The sequence below is a fragment of the Protomyctophum parallelum genome, assembly GCF_964188405.1.
Source record: "Protomyctophum parallelum genome assembly, chromosome: 10".
Lineage (NCBI taxonomy): Eukaryota > Metazoa > Chordata > Actinopteri > Myctophiformes > Myctophidae > Protomyctophum > Protomyctophum parallelum.
In genome coordinates, this window is record NC_139704.1 from 40,634,820 (window position 1) to 40,660,901 (window position 26,082).

At 44.9% G+C, this 26,082-nt stretch overlaps 1 protein-coding gene across 1 annotated transcript; it reads left to right on the forward strand.

Annotated features, from left to right (window-relative positions):
• Positions 1–25,736, forward strand: LOC310865402 (protein FAM53B-like). The gene is made up of 5 exons (XM_083774501.1): positions 1–118; positions 11,996–12,256; positions 13,214–13,268; positions 15,743–16,584; positions 24,359–25,736. The coding sequence occupies exons 2-5, from the start codon at positions 12,176–12,178 to the stop codon at positions 24,692–24,694; spliced, it is 1,314 nt and encodes a 437-aa protein (XP_083630627.1). The 5' UTR covers positions 1–118; positions 11,996–12,175; the 3' UTR covers positions 24,695–25,736.
• The last annotated feature ends 346 nt before the right edge of the window (positions 25,737–26,082 follow it).

Sequence of the window (26,082 nt, forward strand, 5' to 3'; positions counted from 1 at the left end):
GTTTCACGCTGACAGCGGCGGACCGGGGGAACACCAGCTTTGAGAACACTTCATTTTCTGGTCCTTTGTTGCAAAAAAACGAAGATGACTTAACTTCGAAAGATTCTCTGCTGGCCAGGTAGTTTGGAAATCTGTTCAGATTTCATATGATTGTATAATATTAAGGCATTCACTTCTTTATCATCGTGACTGACTTTATAAAGTTGACTTTACATTCTATAGAATGTATGAGTGGATTTTTAAGTCTAGGCTGCTACGGCAGGGTTTATTTTCCATGTCATGCGACTAAAATTAGATGACAAGTTTTGACAACATTCGTTCTTAGATTCTGCACGGAGGAAAACATACGTTTGTGTATTTTATGTGTATTCTCGATAGCATTGCCTCATTCAAGTCGTGTTACAGACTGGCCCAACAAAGCTCTGGGGGTTTGCTCTTGTGAATGTCTTGCTGACTGAAGCACTACTAGCTGGCTACTAGTTTATACGCAGAGCAGAGTAGCCTATAATGTATAATTGCATTTGAAGTTAGTGTGTAGCGCATGTCTTCCCTGCGGCAAAGCAGAATGAATCGAAGTAGCTTGTGTGCTTGTTCATGCAGGGGTTTTGGCTCAGCTCAATAACCTGTTTCAGACAGGGGGACATACCCCCCGGTACTATTTACATTACTGAGTGTCACTACTATTACAGTGTAGTAGTACAGCACAAACTCATTATAAACAATGTTGTTTGAGATGGAGGACACTCAGGGAAGTGTGTTTGTCTTTTCGCACATTGCACACTTGTGGAGTGTCACAAAGACTCTATACCCCACACATGCACATGCTTACATACACGCACGCGCGCGCGCGCACACACACACACACACACACACACACACACACACACACACACACACACACACACACACACACACACACACACACTTTACAACCCAATTGGAGTAGCCTATCACAAACTGATATCTGCAGCACATTTCAGCCGTTATTATTATCTTGATGAACAGGCTATACTATCAAGAGGAGGATTCTTATTCGGTAGAAGTACAACTATGATGACTTACATTGTTCTTTTGTTTCTGTATGCCAAAAATAGAGAGGAGCGAGTAGGCCTACTCCGGAGAGTAATGGCATCATGTAGAGGTCTGGCTTCAAGCTAAATAAAAAGCATGAGCTTGATGTTAGCTGCATGCTGGCAAGAATTATTGTGCACTGGTCTGTACATTGTTTTTTCCCCCCAGGATGCAGTGGAAGATATGGCCACTTATACTTAGTTTACATTCTATAAATGGAGCATACCCATTTATGATATGCCCGTCTTTGCAACTAAACAACACTTCAAAAAAAAAAAGTTTCATTCCATGTTGATAATTATGTAATAGGCAGCTATCCTCGTCTTTATCTCTTATTGACTGGTAATATTGGATTCTGTGCGTATGGTTTACCCATTATTCCTTTTACAACTACATTACTATATAACTGCATGAAAATGGAATGCTTTTGCTATTGTGTCTTGTTAGACCTTGTATGGCTATATTTGGCACACAGCTCCATCGTACAGGCCTGACACTGTTTTGTGAGTGTTATTTCCTTTCTTTCTAGGGTCAGGAAGTTAGTTATGGTAACGCATGCATTATTGCCTTCTTTGGTTGTCTGTGAGAGTTGCATGGTTGATCTTTATGGGCACCAAAACAAACTAAACCACAGAGGGAACTGGTTTGGTACACTCCACCAGTGGTTCCCTAAAGTATACAGTATGCCATGACTCACAAGTCCAGGGATGCCTTGGGGAGTTTGTGACAATCCCACACATTTGTATTGCAATATATACAACTTCTTAAATGTAATACTTTGTGTGTCCTCATTTCCCAATACAGAGACTTCATATATACCCTAATAAAAATACATATGATTATTATAAATGTTTACAAAGGGATAAGAGTCTCTGACTATTACATCTCTATTTATTATTTATTTTTGCATGGATATGAATGAAGGTGTGCCTTGAGATGTTTATTTGCCCTGTACTATACAAGTCAAATGACTTAGAGTTGTTGCCTGCAGCCACAGTAAGAGAAGTTGCCCTTGACCCAAAGGGATGGGCAATAACTTAGTGAAATCTTGGGCTGAGGAGAGTATGTGTACTAGTAGATTTATGAATCCCTCATGTGGTGCAAAGCACTGCACCAACAAATGCACTCCCACATGCAAAGTGCAGTCAAAGTTCAGCTTGCAAGTCAAGCAGAAAGTCGGGCAAATATTTAATCAAATTCCCAGCTGTAGCATCTAATTACAAAGAGGATGTTGATAAAGATAACCTACAGTATAGGCGGCTCACACACTGTATGGGATGATTGTTCCAAAGAAACCTGGTCTTGGCATTTTCTTCTCTCTAGCTCTGCTGGTAGTGATGAAAGAAGATTTGAAATGATAATCACCAAGGCATGCTTTTAACTTCGAAAACACTAGTGTAATGTTATTACAACATTACCATTTGATTTAGCTACCAAATCGTATTAGTATTTACCTCCAAAGGCACAGCTTACTGGATGATTGCATAGCTGTCTCAAATCTGCTGACATTAAGGCAATGCAGGGAAAGTTTACTTTTATAGTACATTCAGACAGAGCATAAGAAAACAAAGAAACACATTTTAAACGTCATTTAAGTATAATTAGAAAACAAAAACTGAATTAACAGAAATGATTTGGCCTGACATGCTAGAATTTCAACCTGTCTGCCACAGTCGCAATTAATGTTTACTCTCCCTCCTACTTTTATTACAAAGGAACTTGATATGCTAGAATTATACTATTTGAGGGCATTTACATGGTAATGGGGTTGCTACAGCAAGCCTTTACACAGACAAGAGGGACTTGGTTTGGACACGGGATAGCCATAATTTATGGAAGCAATTAAGGCCAGTTGATTTTTAAGTAGGATCACTACTGTGCTCCTGTGTGTGCTTAAGACCTGCAAGGCCTTTGTGTTGTAGGCGCAAGGCCTGATTAGGGTTGCATTCAACGAGTACACATTCAAATCCTCAGTGTTAATTTAACTCGGAGTGCACAACAAAAATACCAATTTGTACACTGAGTTAAATTAACAGTCACGATTTTACAGTGTGGGCAGCTGCGTGCCTGCATGTGTGTAAGGCAGAGGAATATTCTCTCTTGTCTCAACTCTGATTACTCCCCTTTTTTCCTGAAAAGTAATGGTTTCGGAAATAAAAGGTTTACACCCGACAGCGACGATTTGTAAGTTAGATGTTTTGACGTCCACAGAACCAAAGACCTGTGGCTGCAAAGAAAAGAAACAAGGCATTCTCTCATACACTAGCAACCCCCCCAAGACAGGCACCAGTCTCTGTTTAGCGATGAAAAGGACAGATCCCCACAATCCTTCCATTGATAAGTCCCATCGGTTATTAAGTGATATTCTCTCCACTTGCCTCCTGCTCTTTTGCGTGTATAATTTTACAGTGTTTTGGCAAGTCCCAGAAAAGACTTGCTGTGATTGGCCAGTAGTAACTTTGATTGGCAGTTGTGCCGAATGCTCACCCCAAAACATGATTTATAATTCTGTCCCTATCGGGACATAACTTGGCGCGGCGCTGAGTCAGCTGAAGCGGACTTCGCACTGTGCCTCTAGTGGCTCAAGTTAGTTTCAGACGGCGAGCCTCCATCGCAGACAAATGATACGTTATCGCATAACGTTGCAAGCTTGTAGATCACAATGTTGCCTCTTTCTTAGATTATTTGACAATTTGGCCAATGTTTGACCATTTATTAGTATAGTTTGTTGATTATCTTTGACACATAACTTTAGAAATGTGCAGATACCCTGTATATACACACACACTGTATGTTGGTTTGTTTACTGTTGAGTGAGAAAGCAATGTTAACACATGATTAACACATGATTAAGATAATCATCTGGGGGAAACCCCCAAAATCCAGGGAGTCCCGACCCACAGGTTGAGAACCCCCGGGCTAGAGGATGGACCGTCACCTTATAATAATGATCTTAATCCAGCCCAACAGTTATACTCTAAGGTCTCTAATCTTAACGTTCCGTTTCGAATAGAGATATGATTGTTGCCACAGAGGCGTGTTTGTTTCCTGCGTTAGGGAAGAGGAGTTTCCATGTGCTGATGATGAGGAGTCATATTGTTGCTGTCGGGCAGAAACCTTGTATTAATGCCATGCTACAAAATTAGTGAAAATAGCTGATCTACAAGCTCAAGGTCAAAATGCATAGATCGGCTTCACTACTTTATTTTCTTTCTTTTGTCATAAGAAAGGAACGATTTTGACATACAAGGTTTCCACCAGACAGCAAAAAAAGAAAAACAGAACCTGTTCCCAGTGTGTGTGTGATTCTAACACACACAAGGGAGTGACACTGACTACACCCTCAGGGTCTTGGTTTTTAGCTAGGAGAAAAGAGAAAGCATCACTTGCATTCATTTGCTAGTCAAAATAAACCGGCGTACTACTCACACTGTCTGACTTGTACTGAAGTGATCTCTGTCTGCGTTTCATGCAAAGCCTGTGTGTGTGTGTGTGTGTGTGTGTGTGTGTGTGTGTGTGTGTGTGTGTGTGTGTGTGTGTGTGTGTGTGTGTGTGAGACACATGTGTGTGCGTGCACACGTTGTGTGTATGCACATGCATGCACGTCTGCACTGGAAAGTGCCTTTCAGCACAGTGAGTTCCCCAAAGTCCTCCTGAATGACCTCATGTTTTGTCTTTCATTGTGCAGTATCATCATAAGAATGCTGTTATGAACAACAATGGTTGGCATTTATTTGGCGTTTATTTTCTTGGGCTGCATTGGCCTGGGCCTTCTCCCAGTGTTGCCCTGTTCATTGCGAGACCAGACCCACATATCTCCTGTCTGAATCACACAGGATTCGAGTGGCTTCTGGGCTGGGCATGCACTGCAGGCCCAGCCCATAATGCCTAGTCCTGCTACAGTATTACACCGCCAGACCATAAAAGAGAAATGAAAGTTTCTGCGGACATACATGGGCAGGCATGGACAACCGTTAAATGTGCCACAATTACAGATTACAGAACCTGTTTTCCACATTGTGTCAGAGCCTAAATGGTCATCTGTATAGGCCTGTCTCACCGAGTTGCACCAATTCTACAGCATGCCATGATATGGCATTATACCTCACACAAATCTTAGGTTTAATGTGTTGAGTTAGACATAATTCACAATTCTTGAAGGCCGAGTACAGTAGAGATATGCATGTCTTGAAAATCCTATGTGTATGAGGTAACCACAGTGATAGTTGTCATACTGTGCCTCCAGGCCCTGGCCTCTAATATAATTACTTCTGTAGAGTCTGGTGTGAATCATTTAACATGTGTTACACACACCTGCGACAAGAGCATCAGACTCAACAACTGGATACCGGGCACACAAATGAATCTCGGCTGCGGTGATGAAATTATTCTGGGCACATAAAAGGGGAGATCTAATGAAAAAGTGGAACTACAGGAGGTGAAGCCATTCTCTCAAGCTCACCCCAAGATCTGCACTGGTGCAGATCATAACACAGACGTATTCAGGATGGATTATATAAAATGCATTATGGACCTTAACAGCACTACACTTTATACCGAGAAGTTTAAGTTAAAGGGCCCATATGGTGGAACTAGTCTCCACCAATTTTATAGCCGTCTGCCTGACTCTAAGCCCCCCACCACCGCGCACACACACACACACGCACACGCACACGCACACACACACACACACACACACACACACACACACACACACACACCAGAGAAATTGTGGTATTATGTAACTGCCTCAGACTCTCAGAGGGCAGTGCCACTTGATCCGCTGCCTGTTGATTGGTGGTGACAATCTATATAACGTCACCTATTTGCACAGTATAGGAGCGGTCCCCCCGGTGGAGCTCCGCGAGGGGGATTATGCTGTCCTAGTCTGTTCTGGAGGCTCTCATGTAATGTATCCATGATGGATTAGGGCCCTGGTTAGTGTGCACAGAACAGAACAGGCCACTCATGGGTAATGGGAGAAACCGCAGGCAGAAAGGCAAGCGGTGGGGCCGGGGGGGGTTGGGGGTGTAATTAGTGGGGTACCTGATGTATGGAGATTCCTGGCATGCGAGGGGTCACCCCAGCGGGTCAGGAGGCCTCATACCTTCTCATACTAGAACTGAAACACCTGATCCAGATCCTGCTCCAGTTGAGTTATTAAGAGTGAGGTGAGCTGAGACTGGAGTTGTTCGGAAATCCCCTCAAGGAACACTGAGGGTCCCGTCTGTACCCAATTTTGAGAACCACTGTCCTAGATTATTTTTGAGTGGTGCAACCACTCCAAGGAACAGCAATGTCCGTGTTGTTAACCTATGTGACTTTGAGACTATGTCCGTGTTAACCTATGTGACTATGAGCACCAGTAGGGGCGCTGTTGTGCCAGAAACAGAGAGAGAGATAGTGCTGCACTGTTGCCTGCTAATGAGAGACAGAGAGAGAGGGGGGGGGGGGGGGGGGGGGGGGTTGCAACACTCAGTTCACACGGGTGTGATTTTTAAATTACACACTGGTATCGGATTGGTATACTCGGTATTGACCGATATGCAAGTTAAGGTATCGGAATCGGTATCTATCAGGAAGGAAAAACTGGTATCGGTACATCTCTAGCTGAGACTAGGACCATCCCAGACATGATCCTAAAGACGTCTCAAAGTACAGAGAGTGTTCTATTGGCTTTTGCAGGTTGTAGCCGTGCAACAGAGTTACTTGGCAAACAGTCTTTGTTCAGGTGTCCAATGTCTTAACACTAAACACCCGAATGATAAGGAAATGATGAGCTGTCCTGCTGACATTATTCTTTATTGTGGGGTCAGGTCTGCCTTTTTCACATCGAGAAGTGTCAGCTTTAACCTCCGTTTTATGTACATGGCTAGTCTGACCACAGGTTGAACTCACAAAGAGAATGAAAGCTTAACACCTGTTGTTGTGAAGTCATTAGACAAAAGGTGGCCCTGAGAACAGTTGGGGAAACCCCATTCTACGATAATCTATAGCTTACTCAAGAATTGTGCATTGTTAGGTTAGGTGCTGTGACTATTTGACAGCAAAGTTTATGATCGCAGAGATATCATCTTAAAACCCATCTCATTTAAGGATATGCACAGTGATATTGTTGGCAAGCATAAGCACACCTCATATTGCGTTGATCTATTGCAGCATACTTGAAAATGTGAATGTGAAATTGGGGTGGCATTTATGTTGGCCTAGTTCTACTCTAGTTCCACCATTTAGTGAAATATGGATTTGGCCGTGTATAGTATCATACAGTATTCTAAAGAAAAATTAAAAGAAAAAAAAGTTTTGTGGACTCTTTCTAGTTTCTTTGCTCATCATGTGTTTGCTGATGAAGACAGGGTTGTACACACAAATAGAGCAGCAACATGTGACCACAGGCAGGGGAAGCACCACCCTATACAATAGACTCACACCATATGGGGAAGTGTGGATGCGTTTAAGTGCTTCATATTACTAACAAGGCAAAGGGACATTATCATTATGAATCACTACATCGGCTTAAACTCGGTGCGTTCTCTTCAAAGGTGTGTTTGAAGTTCATCCAGTTTTATTTCCTCCTCCTCCCACTTTTCATGCTGTTCCTGCATGTTGCCATGGGTGACTGCTCACCTTTCAAAGATAAAAAGGGGGGGAAAGAAAGACACGAGATGATTTTAACCTGCTCATCAAGTCAGGAGGAGATAAAGGACTGGCTGTTATTTGGGCTCGAGGTTCACAGTCACTGTCAGAGCAACGTTGGACTGAATGAGCCTTTCATTGTTTATGCGCTTCTGGAGATCCAGTTGCATGATGGGGTGGTGTTGTTTTTTGGACAAAGTACCCCCCCGCCCCCCGTCAGCGGCTGCTAGGGTGATGGCCAGAGGGCCTTTTGGTATGTCCTGACCTCCTCAGGACCATTTTTACGACCTCAGGGCTCAGTATTATGAGAATGGAGTGGCTGGGTGTTACCCCTGCTTTGACCAAAGCACACCACAGACTTTCAGAAGAATGCGGTCTCACTTTATCACACAGGAAGGTCACAAGGCAACATGTGATGATGAGGACATGGTGAAAAGACGAGGTGTCAAGATTTATTTTCCTCTTCTTTCACCACAAGATTTTTTTCCACTTTCAGCTTGTCATCGTTATTTTGGGCATGTCATTTACTGTAGGCAAAAATGTTCAAAGGTTTAAAAAAAAAAAAAAAGGTAAAGCATCAGATCAGCTTTCTCATAATGCATTGCGATGTAACACTTTGCTGTGAGCTTGATGATTGTCTATTTTCGATATTCGTCCAACGACAAAATATACAGGCAATTAAGTGGTTAACACCCCCAAACCCACACACTTTCTACACTATTGGTTTAATGCTTTGATCCAGATTATTTTAATATTTTAAAATGAGGCGACTCCATTCAATCGAGGCCACTGATCAAAGGCCTGACACCAGACGCGCTCCGCACAAGTATGCTGTAAGCAGAGCCAATTTGGTGATGGACACCAAACACCCTGTCACAGGACTTCAAGGGGGCCCAAATAGGCCTTCACCGGCCTCCACAAATCTCTGCCTGGGCACGGAGCCATATTGTCTTCACTGCCCTTTCTAATGCCCTCCTGAGTCATTGACTATTGTAAAGCCAAGGGGCCTGCTGTGCTGTCTGCACCCCAGTTTACACAAACCAAGAAAATCTGTTTGGGATTACCATAAAGTATAATCCACTATGGAACTGGATCCCATTTAGTTACTTTCCCTAACAGCAATTCGTAGGCCCAAATGCAATTATGATCATTGTTTCCACTCACCGCCGAACATTTATTTCAGTCTGACATTTGCTTTACTGTAATGAAATGTGATAATTACAGAATTACCCATGCCAGGACCGGTTTTAGGAGTATAGGATGAAGAAAATGAGGGTGTGCAGAACAAAAATTTGCCAATGAGCATATGCACATGGCGGCCATTTTGCTTATGCGTATGAAGTGTATGAAGTATCTAATCTAATCATGTGCATCTTGGGATCCACATGGGAAAGGCATGCACATCCCATGTGGATGTGGGACTTCATGTGGGCAGCCTGTGACAGTAAAAAAGTAAGCCTGGCAGCAACGATCGGTTGTTGTTTGCAAGATTGGCTCCAGACAAATGACTCACTCACAGACTCACCCTCTTACAGACGGCTATAGCCTCCTGTAGAGCCAGCCATACCATAGAAAAGCCAAAATAAATATGTCACCATAATAAATATGGTCAATTGCCACCGTGGAATGACCTGGTTTTATTTACCGTACTCTACTTTTTTTTCAACTTAAAATTTATAAATTTTTCATGAACAGAAATATACCGTAGTCTACTTTAGTATAACATAGGGTTAAGCCACATCTGTGAATTCTACCACATGTAAATCCGTAATTAGATCCAATATCAAGATATAGAAAATATTCCAAGTTTGACTGTGTCTTTCAACAGTGTAAGGGGAAAAGGATCACCCCCTCTCCTTAACCTGTGCTAGTTAGTTCAGTAAATATCGACAAAGCATTAATTGTGAAATTAAGGAACTTCAGAGGAAATGTGACATATTGCACAACTCTATAGGGCAACCAAGATTTAGTCAGTAGTCTGACCGACAGACAGAAGCCCTGTTGCTCTCTCCATTAAGCCTTCCATTTCTCCATCGTAAGGAGTTGGTTCGTTAACTGAGCATGGCTCCAGGGTTGAATTCACACTCTGCTTGCCCTCTCCCATGACCCCACTTGCTAGTCGCTGCGCACACACACAAATGCGAGTCGGTACGCACATATGCGTCTTCTGTTCACTGTACGCACGCACTCACTCACATGCGCAAACACACACACACACACACACACACACACATACTGACATACACTGCTGTTCTGGCTTTAAATGGAACATGTCACACTTCCTAACTCCATCAGTCGAAGAATACACTGTAACGATCTTTACACATGACACATGACGACCCCCACCTTAACCTACCCTTCTAACACACACACACACACACCCCTTTTGCTGCACTGCCTTGTCCATAACTCAGTGTCACTCTTAATCAGCGAAATAATCTGTGAAACTGATCATGAAGAAAACATCTCCTCCGTCTTCCACCAGCAGTACCAGATACCAGCCCCCCAAGCCTAGCCCGTGGAGGCCCATGCAGTCGTGCTCCGCTGACTCGCAGGGATAAATGGAGATAATGGGAGTCATATGCTGGCAGTCGGCTTCGGGCCGGGCCACAGACACGAAACATTAGGAGGGCTCCATGTAGTCATGGGGTTGGAGAGGAGAGGAGAGGAGACATAGAGACGAGAGGAGAATGTGAGGGTAACAGAACACTCCAGGACTGTGTATTCAATCCCTGGAAGCAGTGACTGTCTTTATCTGTGATGCCTGTCGCTCCCATCTCCTCCTTGATGACCCACATGCACAAGTCACCGCACTGTCCCACAGAACTCATTTTAATACCTGATGGAGGCCTGTGTAGGCTTCACCCTTCGCCTTGCCCTCAACCATATTATATAAGCCTAACAACCATCACTTAACTCCAAACTGCACATTACCAGGGCAGGAGAGGCTAGCGGTTCTGGAAGTCCCATTAGCGCAATGTGTTGCCACGTCGTAGAACGTCTGTCATTAGCAAACAGTTGATTGGAGGATCTGAGCCGCGTGGGTATCCTGTAATTGCCTGCTGTGCAATGTGTTTGGTGGTTGTCTAATGAAGGGGCAGACCCCACAGCCAAGGTCACAGTTGCTATTCCTGCACTGCATGGGCTGAGGATCCAACCGAATTTAGCCTACCGTATACACAGTCAAATAGTTGGCGTTAACTTAACTCTGAGAGTGTAGACATGGAACCAAACGGTTACATTTGTACACTCTGAGAGTTAAACTAAGGAGGATTTGGTTGTTATTTATCTGCCACTTTTCTCGTGCACTAAGAAAGCATACTCTGCTTGTTGTGACTGTGTACATTGTACAAGCAACATCTGCAGAGGTAGACGTTAAGAAGTATTTTTGTTAGTATGGGGAAGCATGTATTTTTTACTTCTAATCCACCATCTGCGGGTGCAGTCAACCAGTCAGCTTGTTTTTCTGTTTGTTAGCCATCTGTTGTCATGTGATGTGAACGGTGCATTTCCCAGGAGCTAGTGTTATGCCTAACTCTATGGTTCATTTCACTGTGTTTGGATCTCCGGCTGTTGTTGTACATTTCAATTGTCAATTGTTTTATGCATATCGCTTGGAAATGAAGGAAATTGTTATTGGAGAATATTCTAAAATGTACTAAAACTGGTGAATTTATATGTTTATGTCTGTGTAAAACATTATCCTAGACCAGAAGGAGTGGTCTGGCACAGAGGTTCTCAACCTTTTCAGGCCGCAACCCCAGAACATAATCATATTTGAACCGGTGGGGACCCCCCCAAAATAATCATATTTGAACTGAGAACCCCCGCCCTGACACACACATTGTATAGGCATTACTGTACATTGAGTTTGACGTGGTTCTATAGCCAATCTACAGGCTCACAGCGCCTCACGTTGTGAGCTTATATACTGTACCTAAACCTGAGTGAGGGCTGGGCTGTGTTTGGACCCGTCTCTCTAGTCTCCACACCCTCCAGCCAGACACACCCCCAAGTTGGAATCCTCTATCCTCCTACACTCGTTGTGCCTGAAGCAATGGTGTGGCATGATGGAAAAAAATATGTATTTTAATGTCATGTATTGCCATGATGAGCCAAATAATGTCATAAATATGAGCTGGCCAAAGAAAACGTATTCCGTCACGCATTCCACCAATGTGTTCCTTCACACCCGGCTTCACATCTCTGTTGTCCTGTTGTGTAGTATACTTTAAGGGTGTCCCTATACTTAATCATGTGTCAATCTTCTTATTTTATATCAACACAGGGATTGGCTGAAGTGAGACCGACCCTCCTCCACCACTACTGTATATCTCTACAGATGGGAGGTCGTCCGTTTCTCATCCATTTCCCCCAGATGTGCCGTCTGCCCTCCGCCAAAATTTAAGATGGCTTCCCATGGCCTCCTCCTGCACTGGCACAGACTGGAGCTGACCCACGTGTTACCATGGTGATCATCCTGTCCAAAACCCTGGAAAAGAAGAAGGGTGTCAGTGATGCGAGGTCCCTGGATGGTGAGAGACTGCTGGTAAGAGAAGCTCCTCCATTGCCTTTTGACTTTCGCTCACAGTGAGCCGATTGATAATGATGGTTGCTGTCAGGGTTGCACACGGTGTCTCAGATGTTAAACAGTAGTCTGTAGACTCTGTAATGTGAATAGGTCAGCAGTTACTGCTCAACTTTCCACATGCCACACACTTGCACAATGTGAGTAATCACATCAGACCACAGCCTAGTAGGCAGTGGTAGTTAGCTAGAATCAACGTTACTGAGCCATCATTCAGGCTGGCTGTGGCTGTGGCTGGCAAGACCATTTTTAGGCCACAGCAGAGATGTCGAACAAACCACACACGGGTGCCTCTCACTCGGCCATATCCCTCGCTGTCTCTCCTGAACTGTCCTTCTCATTCCGTGTTGACCTTGAGAGCTTAATTAGACATGAGTTGTGTCTTGGCAACTTTACAATGCAGGCAATTGTGGCTTTTGGCTACAATGCATTATTGTGGCCACACTAGAGCTCTGGCGTAGTCAAGGTCTTCACTTGTGTTTGTGCAGCCTCAATGGACTGCAGGTTCACCTAAGTGGAATAATATTTCCTCTTCACTCAGCAGTCGGTGATATAAGACGTCTGAGGCTGGAGTGAGTGTGCCAATCCTAAATATCCTCAGTTGAAATTAGTGGCGTTAAATTGTTGTTACATAATTAGAGTCTTAATTATGGACTCCATCTTGTCCGGAGCCCAGTGACTCCGGATTAGCTGCAGGGCATTGTCCCTTTGTCCAGTGTGCGGACAGCCACCACCCACTTGCAAGAAGTGAACTGTGTTCATACACAGCCTGCCAGAGGGATGCACAGACACAAAACCCATCAAACATAAGTTCTAGTAGGGTGTACTGGTATACTGTTGTGCGGCAGAGTGGAATAAATTGAACGGTTTTGGTTCCTCAATGCATCTTTGTCTGTCCCTCCATCTGTCCATCCACAGCGTGAGCTGCACACCATGAGCAGAGGGACCACCCTCTTCTCCTGTGCTACTGTGGGTGAGTGTACTGTGTATGCCTCTCTCCTCTCCTCTCGTGTTACCTACGTCTATACCCTCTGCCGTCAGTCTCTGTTCTGTTTTAGCACAGATCCTACGGTAGCGAGGTTGGTGGGTCAGTGGTGTTTAAGGAGTAGTACAGCCAGGAGCAGCTTAGTCTTGTTTAAAAATATTTGTATGCAAGATCTGAAGGTTATGCTGGTTCAGGTGGTGCAGCACGGGAACTGTTTTTATTCACTATTATGCCCAATATAATCCCACGTGTTGCCCTTATTGATTTCCTGATAAGCAGAACTAGTACGGCCCTCCCCTTCTATAACGGGCTCTTTGTTTGTGCCTTTTCTGCCACACTCTCACGTCTCCCTTTTATCCCCTTGTTGTCACTCATCTCTCTGCCATGTGTAGGGTGCACCTGCCGCTACACAACGTTGCACGCTAGCCCCGTGGGAGTCAACTGTAATCGAATGCACTGTTGCTTCTGTCAACAATTTCCCCGTTGGCCCTGTCAGTGTCGCAAGTAATTGTGCCCCGTGTAAAAAAAAAAGACACGCAACTGTAAACTCAAGTGGCTGCTATCACGCACTATCATCTCATGCATGGGGGGCGGAGACATCACAGGGACAAGCCTGTCTTTGCTGTCTCTATTGTTAGTACTACTGACATTACAAGTAAGACGCGCAAACGCGTGAAGCGAACGCAGCTCGTGTGTGTGTGGTTGTGTGTGTGTGTGTGTGTGTGTGTGTGTGTGTGTGTGTGTGTGTGTGCTACAGCTGCGCCCTCTGGTGGCGGGCGGGTGGTGTAACAGCGTGACCATGAGCGTGACACACACACACACAGACATTTAGCCCTTGCTGTCATAGTAAGTGGCTCACTGCGTTCGCAATCACTATTACAGTATGTACAGTAGCATGTCTTGTTAGTTGATCCAGTGTTACTTTTTTTTGTCTTGGCTTCTAAAGGACTGACCTTTGAAAATGCATCCATTTTCTCCTTTACTAAGTTGTTTTCCTAACATTCTTTTTAGGTCATCACTCTAGCCCCCGTACATTGTTTGTTGGCCCTGGAACAATGATTTCCACCCACCAGCATGTGAGAGTGGGGGCCATAATTTGAGACAAACATCCCAAAGGATGGGTCTTGGATAGGGAAAAGGTATTTTTTGCCAAGTGCGTCAATAGCCTTCCGTGTTAACCTGTGTCTGGGCTTGAACTTGCTATGGCAACTACGGTACTGCACTGTAGGTGTGTACTGTGTCGTTGCCCACAGACGTGTGAGAGATTCCTTCCTGGTTATGGTGAGACAGCTTGAATTTCTTCCATTCAAAGCTAAGGCAAGTCCAGTCATATACTGCTTTACTCGTCTGTACCTACTGTAGCTACTAGGGAGTGCCTAGCCAACTGTCAACCCAGGAGAAATCTGAACATAAAACAGCATTCAAACAGGCAGTGGAAAGTCTAGAAAAGGCATGGAAATTGTCTACCTTTTAACTATTCTGTTATGGCCTAACTGTTGTTCTACAATAATTCATTTTCATAAAAAGTGTTTTGCAATGAAGCTGGATTTATTCATCACATGAGAGTTTCACTTCCCTCATCAGATTGTTGTTTGTTTTAAACAAACCCTGTTCGTTTTAAACTACCTTAAATCACCTGTACTGGGTGGGTGTTCTAAGGTTAATATCTCTCTTCTGTTGAGTCAGGACTCGAGTTTGTTCTGTGTGTTCTTCTCTCTCTTCTGTTGAGTCAGGAGTATGTTCTGTGTGTTCTTCTGTATCTTCTGTTGAGTCAGGAGTATGTTCTGTGTGTTCTTCTGTATCTTCTGTTGAGTCAAGAGTATGTTATGTGTGTTCTAGCTTCCTCTCCTGCTGACAACCAGTCGTCACATGGACCTGTACATCTTTGATCGTGTTGCCATTTTCCCTTCTGGCCTTTGTGTGTATACCTACACTGTAAAACCCTGACCCTTATGTAGCCATAAGGGTCCATTTGGTTTAATTTGCAGACTCAGAATTAAATGAACACTCAGACTTTTACTGTGTACACATTGAACGTTTTCCAGTTCCCTAGTATTCCTATTCCTATTATTGTTTCTCATGGCTCACACAATGCCAGTTACTAAGACAGACAAACATTACAGACCAGTGGTTTTCAAACTTGTTGTGCCCGAGGCACACTAAAGGGCAAGTCAAAATCTCAAGCGCCTGGCCTGCATTTATATCCGTGCAAAATAGCCTTCACAACTCATTATCATTTTATCACTAATGCCAAATAAAAGGTTTTGATTTGTTTTAGGGCCGCACTATATAATTTGCCTCTGTACTGGGCATAAAGTAAATAATTCATATCTATCCACTGTTATAGACATACTGAAAGTCGTTTAGGTTCCTGTGTTAGAGCGTAATAGGATTTGTTGCAGTATGCCACAGCAGACTCAGATTGGTTACTAATATGCCGTGTTGATTCTTGGATGTTGCAGAGGCAGATAGGTGGCTGGACCTGCGGCGTGGACCTTCCTGCCAGTCTGGTCCTAGTCTGGAGAGCCTGTGGGATGTCCTGCCAGAGCCATGCCACCAGAGCAGCCACAACTGGGGCAGAGAGGCCGGCAGCGCCATCTCTAGCCTGATCCAAGACCTCACCCTCGGGGACGGTAAACAGGGCGCCGCCCTTTCCCGCGACGCAAACGCCAACCCCGCGCCCACGGCGCCTCCCAGCAAACGTCAGTGTCGGTCTCTGTCATTCCCCGACGAGTTTGGCGGGTGCCGCTCGTCGCCATGGAGACCCCAGGGGTCCCGCGTGTGGACAACGGTGGAGAAAAGGAGATGCCACAGCGGGGGGAGCGTCCGAGGAGGGGGAATGGGATTTTCAGGCGGCCATTTCCCGGCTATGCAGCGCAGTTCCAGCTTCAGCCTGCCCTCGCGCTCCAGCAACCCCGTGGATGGAGCGCTGGAACTGCCATGCTTCACCCAGAGCCTGCCGTCGCATCCCCTGTTCACGGCCTCCACCGTCTCCCCCACCTCACCTCCCGCACTCCACTTCCACCACCAGCAGCACCACCATTCCCTTCGATCTCTCTCCCTCTCCCACGAGCAAATCAGCCTGCTTGAGCTTCACAGAGAGGAGGCGTCCGAGGCCAGCTCCCCAGACTCCACTCCGGAGCTGGGGAGGCGGGGTGGGCAGATCGCCGTCGGCACCGGGGGTCTGTCGCGAAGCCGGTCACAGCCCTGCGTGTTGAATGACAAGAAGATCGGCATGAAGCGCAGGAGACCAGAGGATGCCCAGGAGCAACGGCCTTCCCTGGACCTCGCCAAGATGACTCAGGTTAGTTTGGAAATACAGACACAAAGCACGCGCAGTTGAGTTCCTATAAGCACGAGGGATGATTGGACCTGATCTTGATGTGTGGTGACTCATCCGGTTTTGTGAGGTTTGGTATCATTTTCTTGCGTTGATTAAATGTAAATCAGCCATCAGCTTAGCTCTAATACCCATATAATGCCTCAGAGTCTACTCCAACGCATTAGATAGCCCGGGCCAAAGCACAATTACCGAGACAAATACCTCTCTGTTCTTAGTCGCAGGGGAAAGTTCAAGAGCTCTTCAAACACAACTTGTCCCCCCCACCCCCCTTCCCTCAGCATCTGATCAGGGATCAGGATTAAATCAAGCTGAATTAGGTTTTCTGGGTCGTCAGGTCTGAGGCTTCGCTGCCAAGTGTTCTCGGACCTCCCCTCTCCGGTTTTGCAAAGTGGCACTTGCTAAAGGAGCATTCCTCGTGGTCGGTCACGCTGCTTTGCTCCACGCTCTAGCAGGCCCAGCTCCGGTTATCATTTCATTTACTCTGTTGGGTAAACAGGCCCATCCAAAGGTTGAAGCCCTTGCTGGTCACTTTGCCCCCCTTCCCTTTCTAGCTCCTCCTCCTTCCTGCAACATGTTTGTAATATCAGTCAGCCAGGGATGATTAATAGGGGGATATTTTGGATGCGAAGGCTTACATTTGTAGTTTGTTCTCTCATGAGGTCCTACTGGCCTGGCCCCGAATCCCAGCAGGATGCTATCTGTTGCATGTTGCGTTCAATCCAACTCAGCCAGCTTTGCTCACAATGGAGGAAAGGTGCTCAAAAAGAGAAGGATTTCCCTTCCCTTTTAAAAACTACCATAAATTTCTCCATATCCCCTCCCTTCCTTTTCCAAAAGAATTGTGTTCCCAGTCAGTCACCCTCAGGTTCTAGCCAGGGTTGGATCAACAAGGCCTTGGTAATGGAGCCTAGCAAGCATGTTTCCTCTATCCTTGCCAACCACTAAGCAGGCACACACACACACAAACACACAAACACACACACACACACACACACACACACACACACACACACACACACACAGGATGCACACCAGAGTGACCACACAGAATACAAGCACATTTACTAAACACATGCATGCTCTTGCATTTCACAAACACACACACTAAACAAATTCTGCCTTTCTCTTTGAATGCAAGAGCATACCTCTCCAGTAAGCTATTACTTATGCCTTCTAAAGGTATCTGGTCTCAATAATATTATGATTTATGATTCTTGTACTGTTGCTAGATTGTGTGTGGTGTTGCCAGAGGGCGTCAGGTAGTGCAGGTTGGATCAGTTGTATGTAAACCACTTCACACGGATGAAACCAGATACACATCTAACACGGCCTTTACATGCTAGCGGTCTTGAACACCTTGTACGACGGAAACATTGCAGATCACTCTGCATCTCATCTTAACAGTCTCTCTTCCACGCGCACGTACGCACACGCGCGCGCACACACACACACACACACACACACACACACACTTTACCTGGCTATAACTATTTTATCTCACTGATTACCAGGACAGTTCAGAGTCCAGAGAGAGGAAATGAATCACCAACAACATTACCACTGGTACTGTGTGTGTGTGTGTGTGTGTGTGTGTGTGTGTGTGTGTGTGTGTGTGTGTGTGTGTGTGTGTGTGTGTGTGTGTGTGTGTGTGTGTGTGTGTGTGTGTGTGTGTGTGTGTGCAAGCACGCTACACCACCCTCAAGAACAACGTATGGTGGCCAGTATTTATTTATACACTGTCTCTCTCTCTCTCTCTCTCTCTCTCTCTCTCTCTCTCTCACACACACACACACACACAACACACACCTCTCTCTCTCTCTCTCTCTCTCACACACACACACACACACACAAAGTGCCTGTGCAAGATTCCAGTTGTTGTCTTGTGGGTTGATGAACAACACAGTGGTTGTTCGGGCAGTAGGATTCAGAGCGCCAGTAGAAGCTGTCTGAGTGTGTGGAAATGAAAGAGATAATGTGGAAACGTTGGGGTTGGTTACAACCTGCGCCTGTCCTGTCCGAGTGCAGACAGCACACAAGAATTACGGCCAAGCTCGGGAGCAGATGACATTTTACTGCCTCTTGTGGGAATTCTTTCCAAGAATTGTGGGAGGATTCTTTTTGGACACCAGCGTTTCTGGTGTTCATTGTTTAACTTAACCATCTTGCTCAAATCATGGGGATTGATTTAATAAACATGATGGTATGTTATAATATGTTATAGAATCAGGGCGTATGTATGTATACCTCTTCATGGTGTATATTCAAAGGTTATGGACTTTTGAATGTGAGGAACTGAGAAATGACATAAGAATAATAATGCATTTGATTTATAAAGCACTTTACATTCTTGTGAATCTCAGAGGGCTAAACACACTGGACTAAAGCCAGTCATGTTATTACACAGCACTTTCTTAATACACACCCACCCATACACATTTCTGAATGCATATCTGCAATTCTTTGGAACAAATCTAGTGCTACACTTTACATTACATTGGTACAATCTCAGAGTTAGACTAAGGATTGTATTGTATATTGTGTAGCACTGGTATGCAGGTCAGTGGTGTAAACAGTGGAACATCATGTAGTTTGGCCCTTTAGTCTTGTTCGACAACACCACTGAGGGCCGGGTGTGAATTCTGAGGATGCATGCCATGCTAATGGACTGCAGCGTGGCTACCGCAGGGATTTGAGAGTGCCTGCCCCTTAGAATTCTTCAAATATCCTCCCCGTCAGTCAAGTTCATCTTTCCACTCCTCTTTCCATCCCTAACATATTAACCGCCATGTATTTGGCTAGCCTCCATGACTCGGCCCTTTGTCTTGTTTGTCTTGAAATAGTATAGGTCTGTCATTTGAGGAATGTAGTCATTCGCAGTCTGACCCCGGGTCACCAGTTAAACCAGGGGTGTCGAACTCGGACCAGCCGCTCGACAAAGGCGCGTTGGATTCAGACCAATTGTTGGGCATGTACTTTACCACTGGACCACAGTCGCCTCCTCCACGCTTACATGCTTTTGTTCCCAACGTGTAAACGCTAACGCTTACAGTACGTTTTAACAGTGGATGAGCATCGGCCGGTACATCGCCCAGTATCGCCCGAAAAGATGAATTATTTTTATCTTTTCGGGCGAGTTTTTTTTTTAGGACATTTTGTAGAATCTCGTGTCAGGTCTAAATCAGGGTTAAAGCATCGAACGGCCTTTCATGGCGCCTATATGGTGCATGTTGCGTTCTATGATGCAGCAATCATTTAGCCTCCAAATTATTGTCCACACACTAGTAACCACTTTTAAGTGAGCTTGTAGATTGGCAATTTTTGGGAAAGAATACTTGGTGTAGACTCAGTGGAAAAAACACCAAGAATTCAGGTCTGTTTTAAGTGGCTAAGAAGAGGCAGTAAGATGAAAAGAGGGGTATTATTCTGTATGTGTGGGGTAGCTGGGGTGGGAGGTTGTTGGCACACAGACACAGTCTAACTATTAATATCTATTTGTTGGCAACCGTTCAAACTTGTACAAATGGACTCCCCTCCCTTCCTCCCTCTCTCCACCAGTCTGCTACACACCGTTCGTCTGTCTGTCTGTCTGATCTGCATCTCATTCCATTCCTGGGATAGCAGACATGGTGCTCATAGCTGAGCGACAAGCAACACCTACTGGGTGGCTGTGTGGCGAGTGTTTCAAGGTGCTGTGTTGAGACATGCCTCAAATTGAACGCACGCACGCACGCACCCACACACCCACGCACGCACACATGCACACACACACACACACACACACACACAGCCTATCATGCAGCTTTCAGTAATTGAAAAGTGAATGTAACGTTCTATACTATAGAACGTTACGTTCACTTTTCAATAGCCTATAGAATCTATAGGCTAGTTATGTTTTTTGGTGTCTTATTATACTGTAAGTACGGGATAGACCAAAATATTGATTGATTGATTCTGTGAATTCATTCATTCATTCTCTCTCACCTCACACACGTACACACACACACACACACACCCTGAATGATCTATGTCCATGCGTGCGAGCATAGACACACACTCTGCAGTATCTATCTGCCCGGCATTCATGCTGAAGTACACTGCATAAACAAAAGGATACTTGCGACAGAGACAGACACATGGCCATGCAGCATGTACAAAAAGCAGAAGTCTGGGAGTTTGTAGGTGATGTGGTTATCTTGCTGGCTTGCGGTTCTACTCCCCCTCTACCATTTTCTGTCTCAGTGTTTGTTTGCGTTAGTCAAGGTCCCTCTCGTTCTTCCTCAATCGTCGCCGGATGTTGTTTATCGGAGATAGCGAAAAGAAAACAAGTGTGTGTGTGTGTGTGTGTGTGTGTGTGTGTGTGTGTGTGTGTGTGTGTGTGTGTGTGTGTGTGTGTGTGTGGTGCGCATACGCTTCCACTGTTGAACTGTGTGCTCCTATTTGCCTGCATGCACGACTACCAGTCCGTGCATGTCCATATGCGGCGGAGGCTGTGCCCGTATGCTTATTAGTGTGTGGCTATGTGTATGTGCGTGTTTGTTTTGGTGCGTGCCTGTGTGTGTGCATTACTGTAAGCATGTCAGTGGTTCTGAGACATACAGCAGAACCTTCACCAATGTGCTCTAGCAGCACACAGCAGAACCTTCAGTGTTCATTTAGCTGGCGGGAGCTACACCAGGGGTGCCCACACTTTTTGAACTTGAGAGCTACTTTAAAAAATGACCAGCTCAACAAGATCTACCTATACCAAACAAAATATTATCCCATTGCTGAAAATAGTTAAGAAATGTACCTGAGGGGGCTTTGGAATAGCGGCGCTGCATGGCATTACAAAAGCAAAAGCACTTGGAATGGGAAATGGAACTGGTAGGGTAGGTTGTTTTGTATATTACTTTGTAAGGCTATTGACGTTTGTGTGCAACACTCTTGAGAAAACAAAGTATTTCATCATTGTGGGTTTAAGCTGACAGGCCCTTTTTCTGTCTGTCAATCAATCAATCAATCAATCAATCAAGCCACCTTAATTCAAGTGGCAGATGCCAAAAATAGTGCCCCTAAAAAGAAACATTGGAAGTGGCCTTGTCCTCTATTATGAAGGGGACATTTCCTCTAATCTCGTCATGGCCTTCAATGTCTGCATCACGCCAGTGGCTCCATCTGTCCAATTCCACACACCAGTGCTTTTCTAATGTTTCCCCACTTGAATTCAAATTGGAACAAAAATATTCCTCTATTAAAGTTGTTCTTTGTCTCCAGCGTCAGAGTCGGTGCGTAATCTGAATGATTAGATCAAGTATTTGTTCTCAATGATTAATAATCTGAAATTGGATTACATTTACTTAATAGCCAACTCAACCCCGGGGGGGTTGTCCTGAACAGCATGGAACTGTGTGCTTGTGCGTGCGCATGTGTGTGCTGTGTGCGTGTGTGTGTGTGTGTCGGGGCTGGGCGGGGGTAAGCTCAAATAAACAAAAGAAAGGCAAAGCTGCGGGTAAACTGCAGTGAACTAAAACACTAAAACCCCTCCCCAATCCCGGTCTTAGCCCTAGAGGATTTAATAGGAAGCATATTGTGGAGAAGCCGCCTCTTCCTCTTTCCCCCACTCTCTCTCTCTCTCTCTCTCCCCCTCTCATTCCTCTGGTCTACTTCTCCCGTGATAATTAGTAGTGGTACTACAGAGGATTGAAGAAAGAAAGAGTGAGAGAGAAAGGCCTAAAGAAATCCCCTTTTCCACTCCAGTGGGGTAACTACAGTGAAGCTCCCAGCTCTCACGTGATCACCTCAAGTAGTCGCACCAGACGCCGGCCGGACTCAAGATGAAACCTTTCTGAGGTCCGTCACCCTCCCCCTGTATCAATCAATTTAAAGATAATTCCGACAAAGCGAGCAAACCTATAGCCCAGGGGAAAAAACTAAACGCGTATCGTCTCTTTCAAGGAGACAAGCACTGGAATAATCTGGTGCAGAAAAGAAAAGACGTAAACAGGACGCCATGGAACGGGAGACTCCCTGTGCGTTGTAACAGGAAAAGCAATGGCCCCGCTCCGCCACGCAGACGGCCGCAGGATGACACATCATTGTGAGCGTGTATAGATCAGCTGGTTAGTGGTCGAAAAAGCACTCAATTGTTTCACTGAAGTAAAAGCAGCAATAATGCAATATAGAAATTCTCTGTTTACAAGTAAAAAGGCCGGAATTCCAAATGTACTTGAGTGAATGTATAGGCTACAAAGGTACTGGCATTAAAATGTACTGAAAGTACCAAAAGTAAAAGTACTCATTATGCAGAATGTGCCGTTTCAAGTTTTCAAATGTTTCAAATAAATCTAGTGGAGTAAAAGTACAATATCTGAGATGTAGTGAAGTAGAAGTAAGAAATACTCCAGTAAAGTAAAAGTACCTCAAAACGTTACTTTAGTACAGTACTTGAGTAAATGTACTTAGTTACTTTCCACCACGGCAGCTATGGTTTGGGTGCCCAGTAAGTAATAATGCTAATCAGGCTAATCAGGCTTTAACGGAGCATCAGAGGTGTCCGTCACATTGAGCTTGGGCTTCCATTGAAATAGGACCTCATCTTTATTCACCTCCATGCCTCCGACATCTGCTGCCTCCCGGGGATCATTAACCCCTTCACTCCCCCCACGGAGAGGACTCCAGGGAAACAATGACAAAACAATGACAATGCAAATGCACGCGGAAAGAGGGAAGAGAACCCATTTTCAATACGTTTGAATATGTGATCAAGAGTGTTGTTTTAGTGATTGTAAGGTAGTAGAGTCAGTGGTGAAGTTGTGTTTTGTGTTCTTTTTTTTACTGGCTGTCATGTGTCTGGGGTGGAGGGGTAATTGAGGTCAAGGTCAAGTGTTAACAACCAAGCACACATTGAGTTACAAATGCATGCATGCGCGCGCACTCTCTCACACACACACACACACACACACACACACCTTCTCTAATTTACACGTTGAAATTTGAGTACGCTTTTGCACGTTCCTTAGTTTCACCCACACACATGTTAGAGCTGGACAGTTGTCTTTGCAGTTGATAGCATATTTTTACACCCCCATTCTACCCCCACACACATGCATGCACACAACACAACCACCCCCCCAGGACGATATTAGACAATATTATCATGGTAGCAGTGAATAACAATGACTTGAGCCAAAATACTTCCTACAAGGTTACTTGGGTTCCATCTGGTTCTATGTTACAGAATCTTTGCCTTGGGTGTCGGACAACACAGAAAGAAAAGAACAGGTAGTAGAGAGGAACAGGATACCTTTGTAGTTTGTAAATGACCTCAGTCTGTATAGTGTATCTCCACAAGCTCTGCCTCTCACAGAATGTGCATTTACACGTGTTTCTGTGGCTATTGGGATTTGGTGTGGATATGCGTCAGTGCCTACTACACTCCCTTCACTACAGTGGAGGTTCCACACAGCGAAACACAAACCCACATACCGCAAGACCCTCAGGTCAAGTTTCTTCCAAAAGCTGTCATAGCTCAGTCTTCATTAAGCCTGATTTATTTTATACTTCACATTGATCGCTGAAAATAGCCCACCCACAATCCAAGACGCATTAAGTGAGCTTGTACATCTGCTATTTTCATTTTGCCACGCCGTCACACGATAGACCATAAATTAGGCATTAGCTTCTAGGGGACATTTAGAAACCTTTGAGGTGAACTAACCAGTATTATCTGCATTACTGTGTTTCTTCTCCCAAACAGAAACTTCAGACCTTTCAGAGCCTGAGCTACCAATCAAGACTGCCTCCTCCCTGCCCCTGGAGCAGCGGCCAATTAGAATCAGACTTCACCTCCGTGTCCGACTTGCGATTGGACTCTCGGCAGGAAATCAAGCGGGACGAGGAGGAGGAGGAGGACTCCTCCTTTGAGGAGTTGGACAGCGACTCGGCGTGCAGCATGGACTCGAGGCCCGGGTCCCCCGTGGGGGACGCAGTGGACGCCGACAAACGCACCCTCTGGAAGGGTGACTGTGGGACGCAGAGGGACATTTTCCAGCTGGGCGGAGAGCTGGACCTCGACCAGATCGAGAGGAATTGAATTGAGTTTATGTTGGGGACTAAAAAGGGACTTGAGAATGTTTTCAGGAAACTGAGGTACATCACATGACAGGAGTGTCGCAAATCAACAACTGTGTGTGTGCGTGCGTGCATGTGAGTGTGTGTGTGTGTGTGTGCGTGTGGGAGGGGTATGACCAAAAGGATGGAAACACAGACTGAAGGAAGGAGAAAATGTTATGGAAACGTTGAAAGGGACTGTTGTTGGGAATGACAACTAGGAAAGTGACGTACTAGATGAGTTATAAGGACAAAGTATGTTGGACGTGGGACTGGGATGTATAAACCTCTTTGGATTATGTCTTAATGACACACGGTTGCCTTGAACGGTCTCATTGTTTGTCTGAATCAAAGAGTGGAGGGCTTCGCTGTAGCTTTCCTTTTGGTAGTTGGCTTAACTCAGGACTTGAGGGGAAACCAAGGGATATAGTCTTAAAGAGAGCCTCAAAACCCCCCCTCTCTCTTTTCAACCTGAGGACCTTTCCAAAGTCAACTAACCTTTGGGCCATAGTACTGTAGCAGTAGCTGTAGCTGGGCAGTTCTATATTTGGCCCAAGTTTTTTGTTTCTTTGTTTGTTTTTGTTGTTTATGTTGAAAGAGAGGACATGAAGGACGGGGAGAGACAGAGGGGTAAGCGATAGTAAAGAGCACCGGCTTGACCCTGGTATTCATGTTGTGTACAAGCGGGAAGAGATGCTGACACTTGCTGCGTTGCTGAATTTAAATAAGCTTTAAGATTTTGGATAATGACCCAAACAATGCCTTCTGTTGGACACTTGGCTGTCTTACTTCATTCACCTCAGAAAATCTAGCCTGAACTGAAGCCAACTTCTTCTGACCTTTATATAGTTTCTTAATATGCAAACAAAATGTATATTTTGAATAAACACTGAATCTCGAGTTTTTTCCAGTTCTAATATCAATGTATATTTTTCTAAGTGTTTTTTATTACCTTTTTGTGAAGGAGCAAGAAAACAAGGCCTTTCTGTCAACAGAATAGACATGAAATAAATGTGTAAACTGTAGACTCTCGTCTTGTTTTGTTTCAGCACAGCTAATTAACATTTGGCAGTACTCAGTTCTTTAAGCCTTTAACCACAACATAATGATGGCAGAAAATACAAGACACATCAAAAGCGTAAAGAAGTGCAGTTTCCAGATGCTCTTGGGCTGTTTTGAAATCCACGCTCAGTCCAGAGAGGCAATTCACAGGAGCGTACTCTTTCAACGGTCAATTGTGTTCAATAGCCCCTAGATGTTTTTGCTATTTGCCTTGACTGTTTACGGAACAGAACATTGGCATTTAACTTTAAGAGTTGCTTTGCATTCTATTTATTTCTCTCTATGGATACAGCCAGTTAGGTAAACATC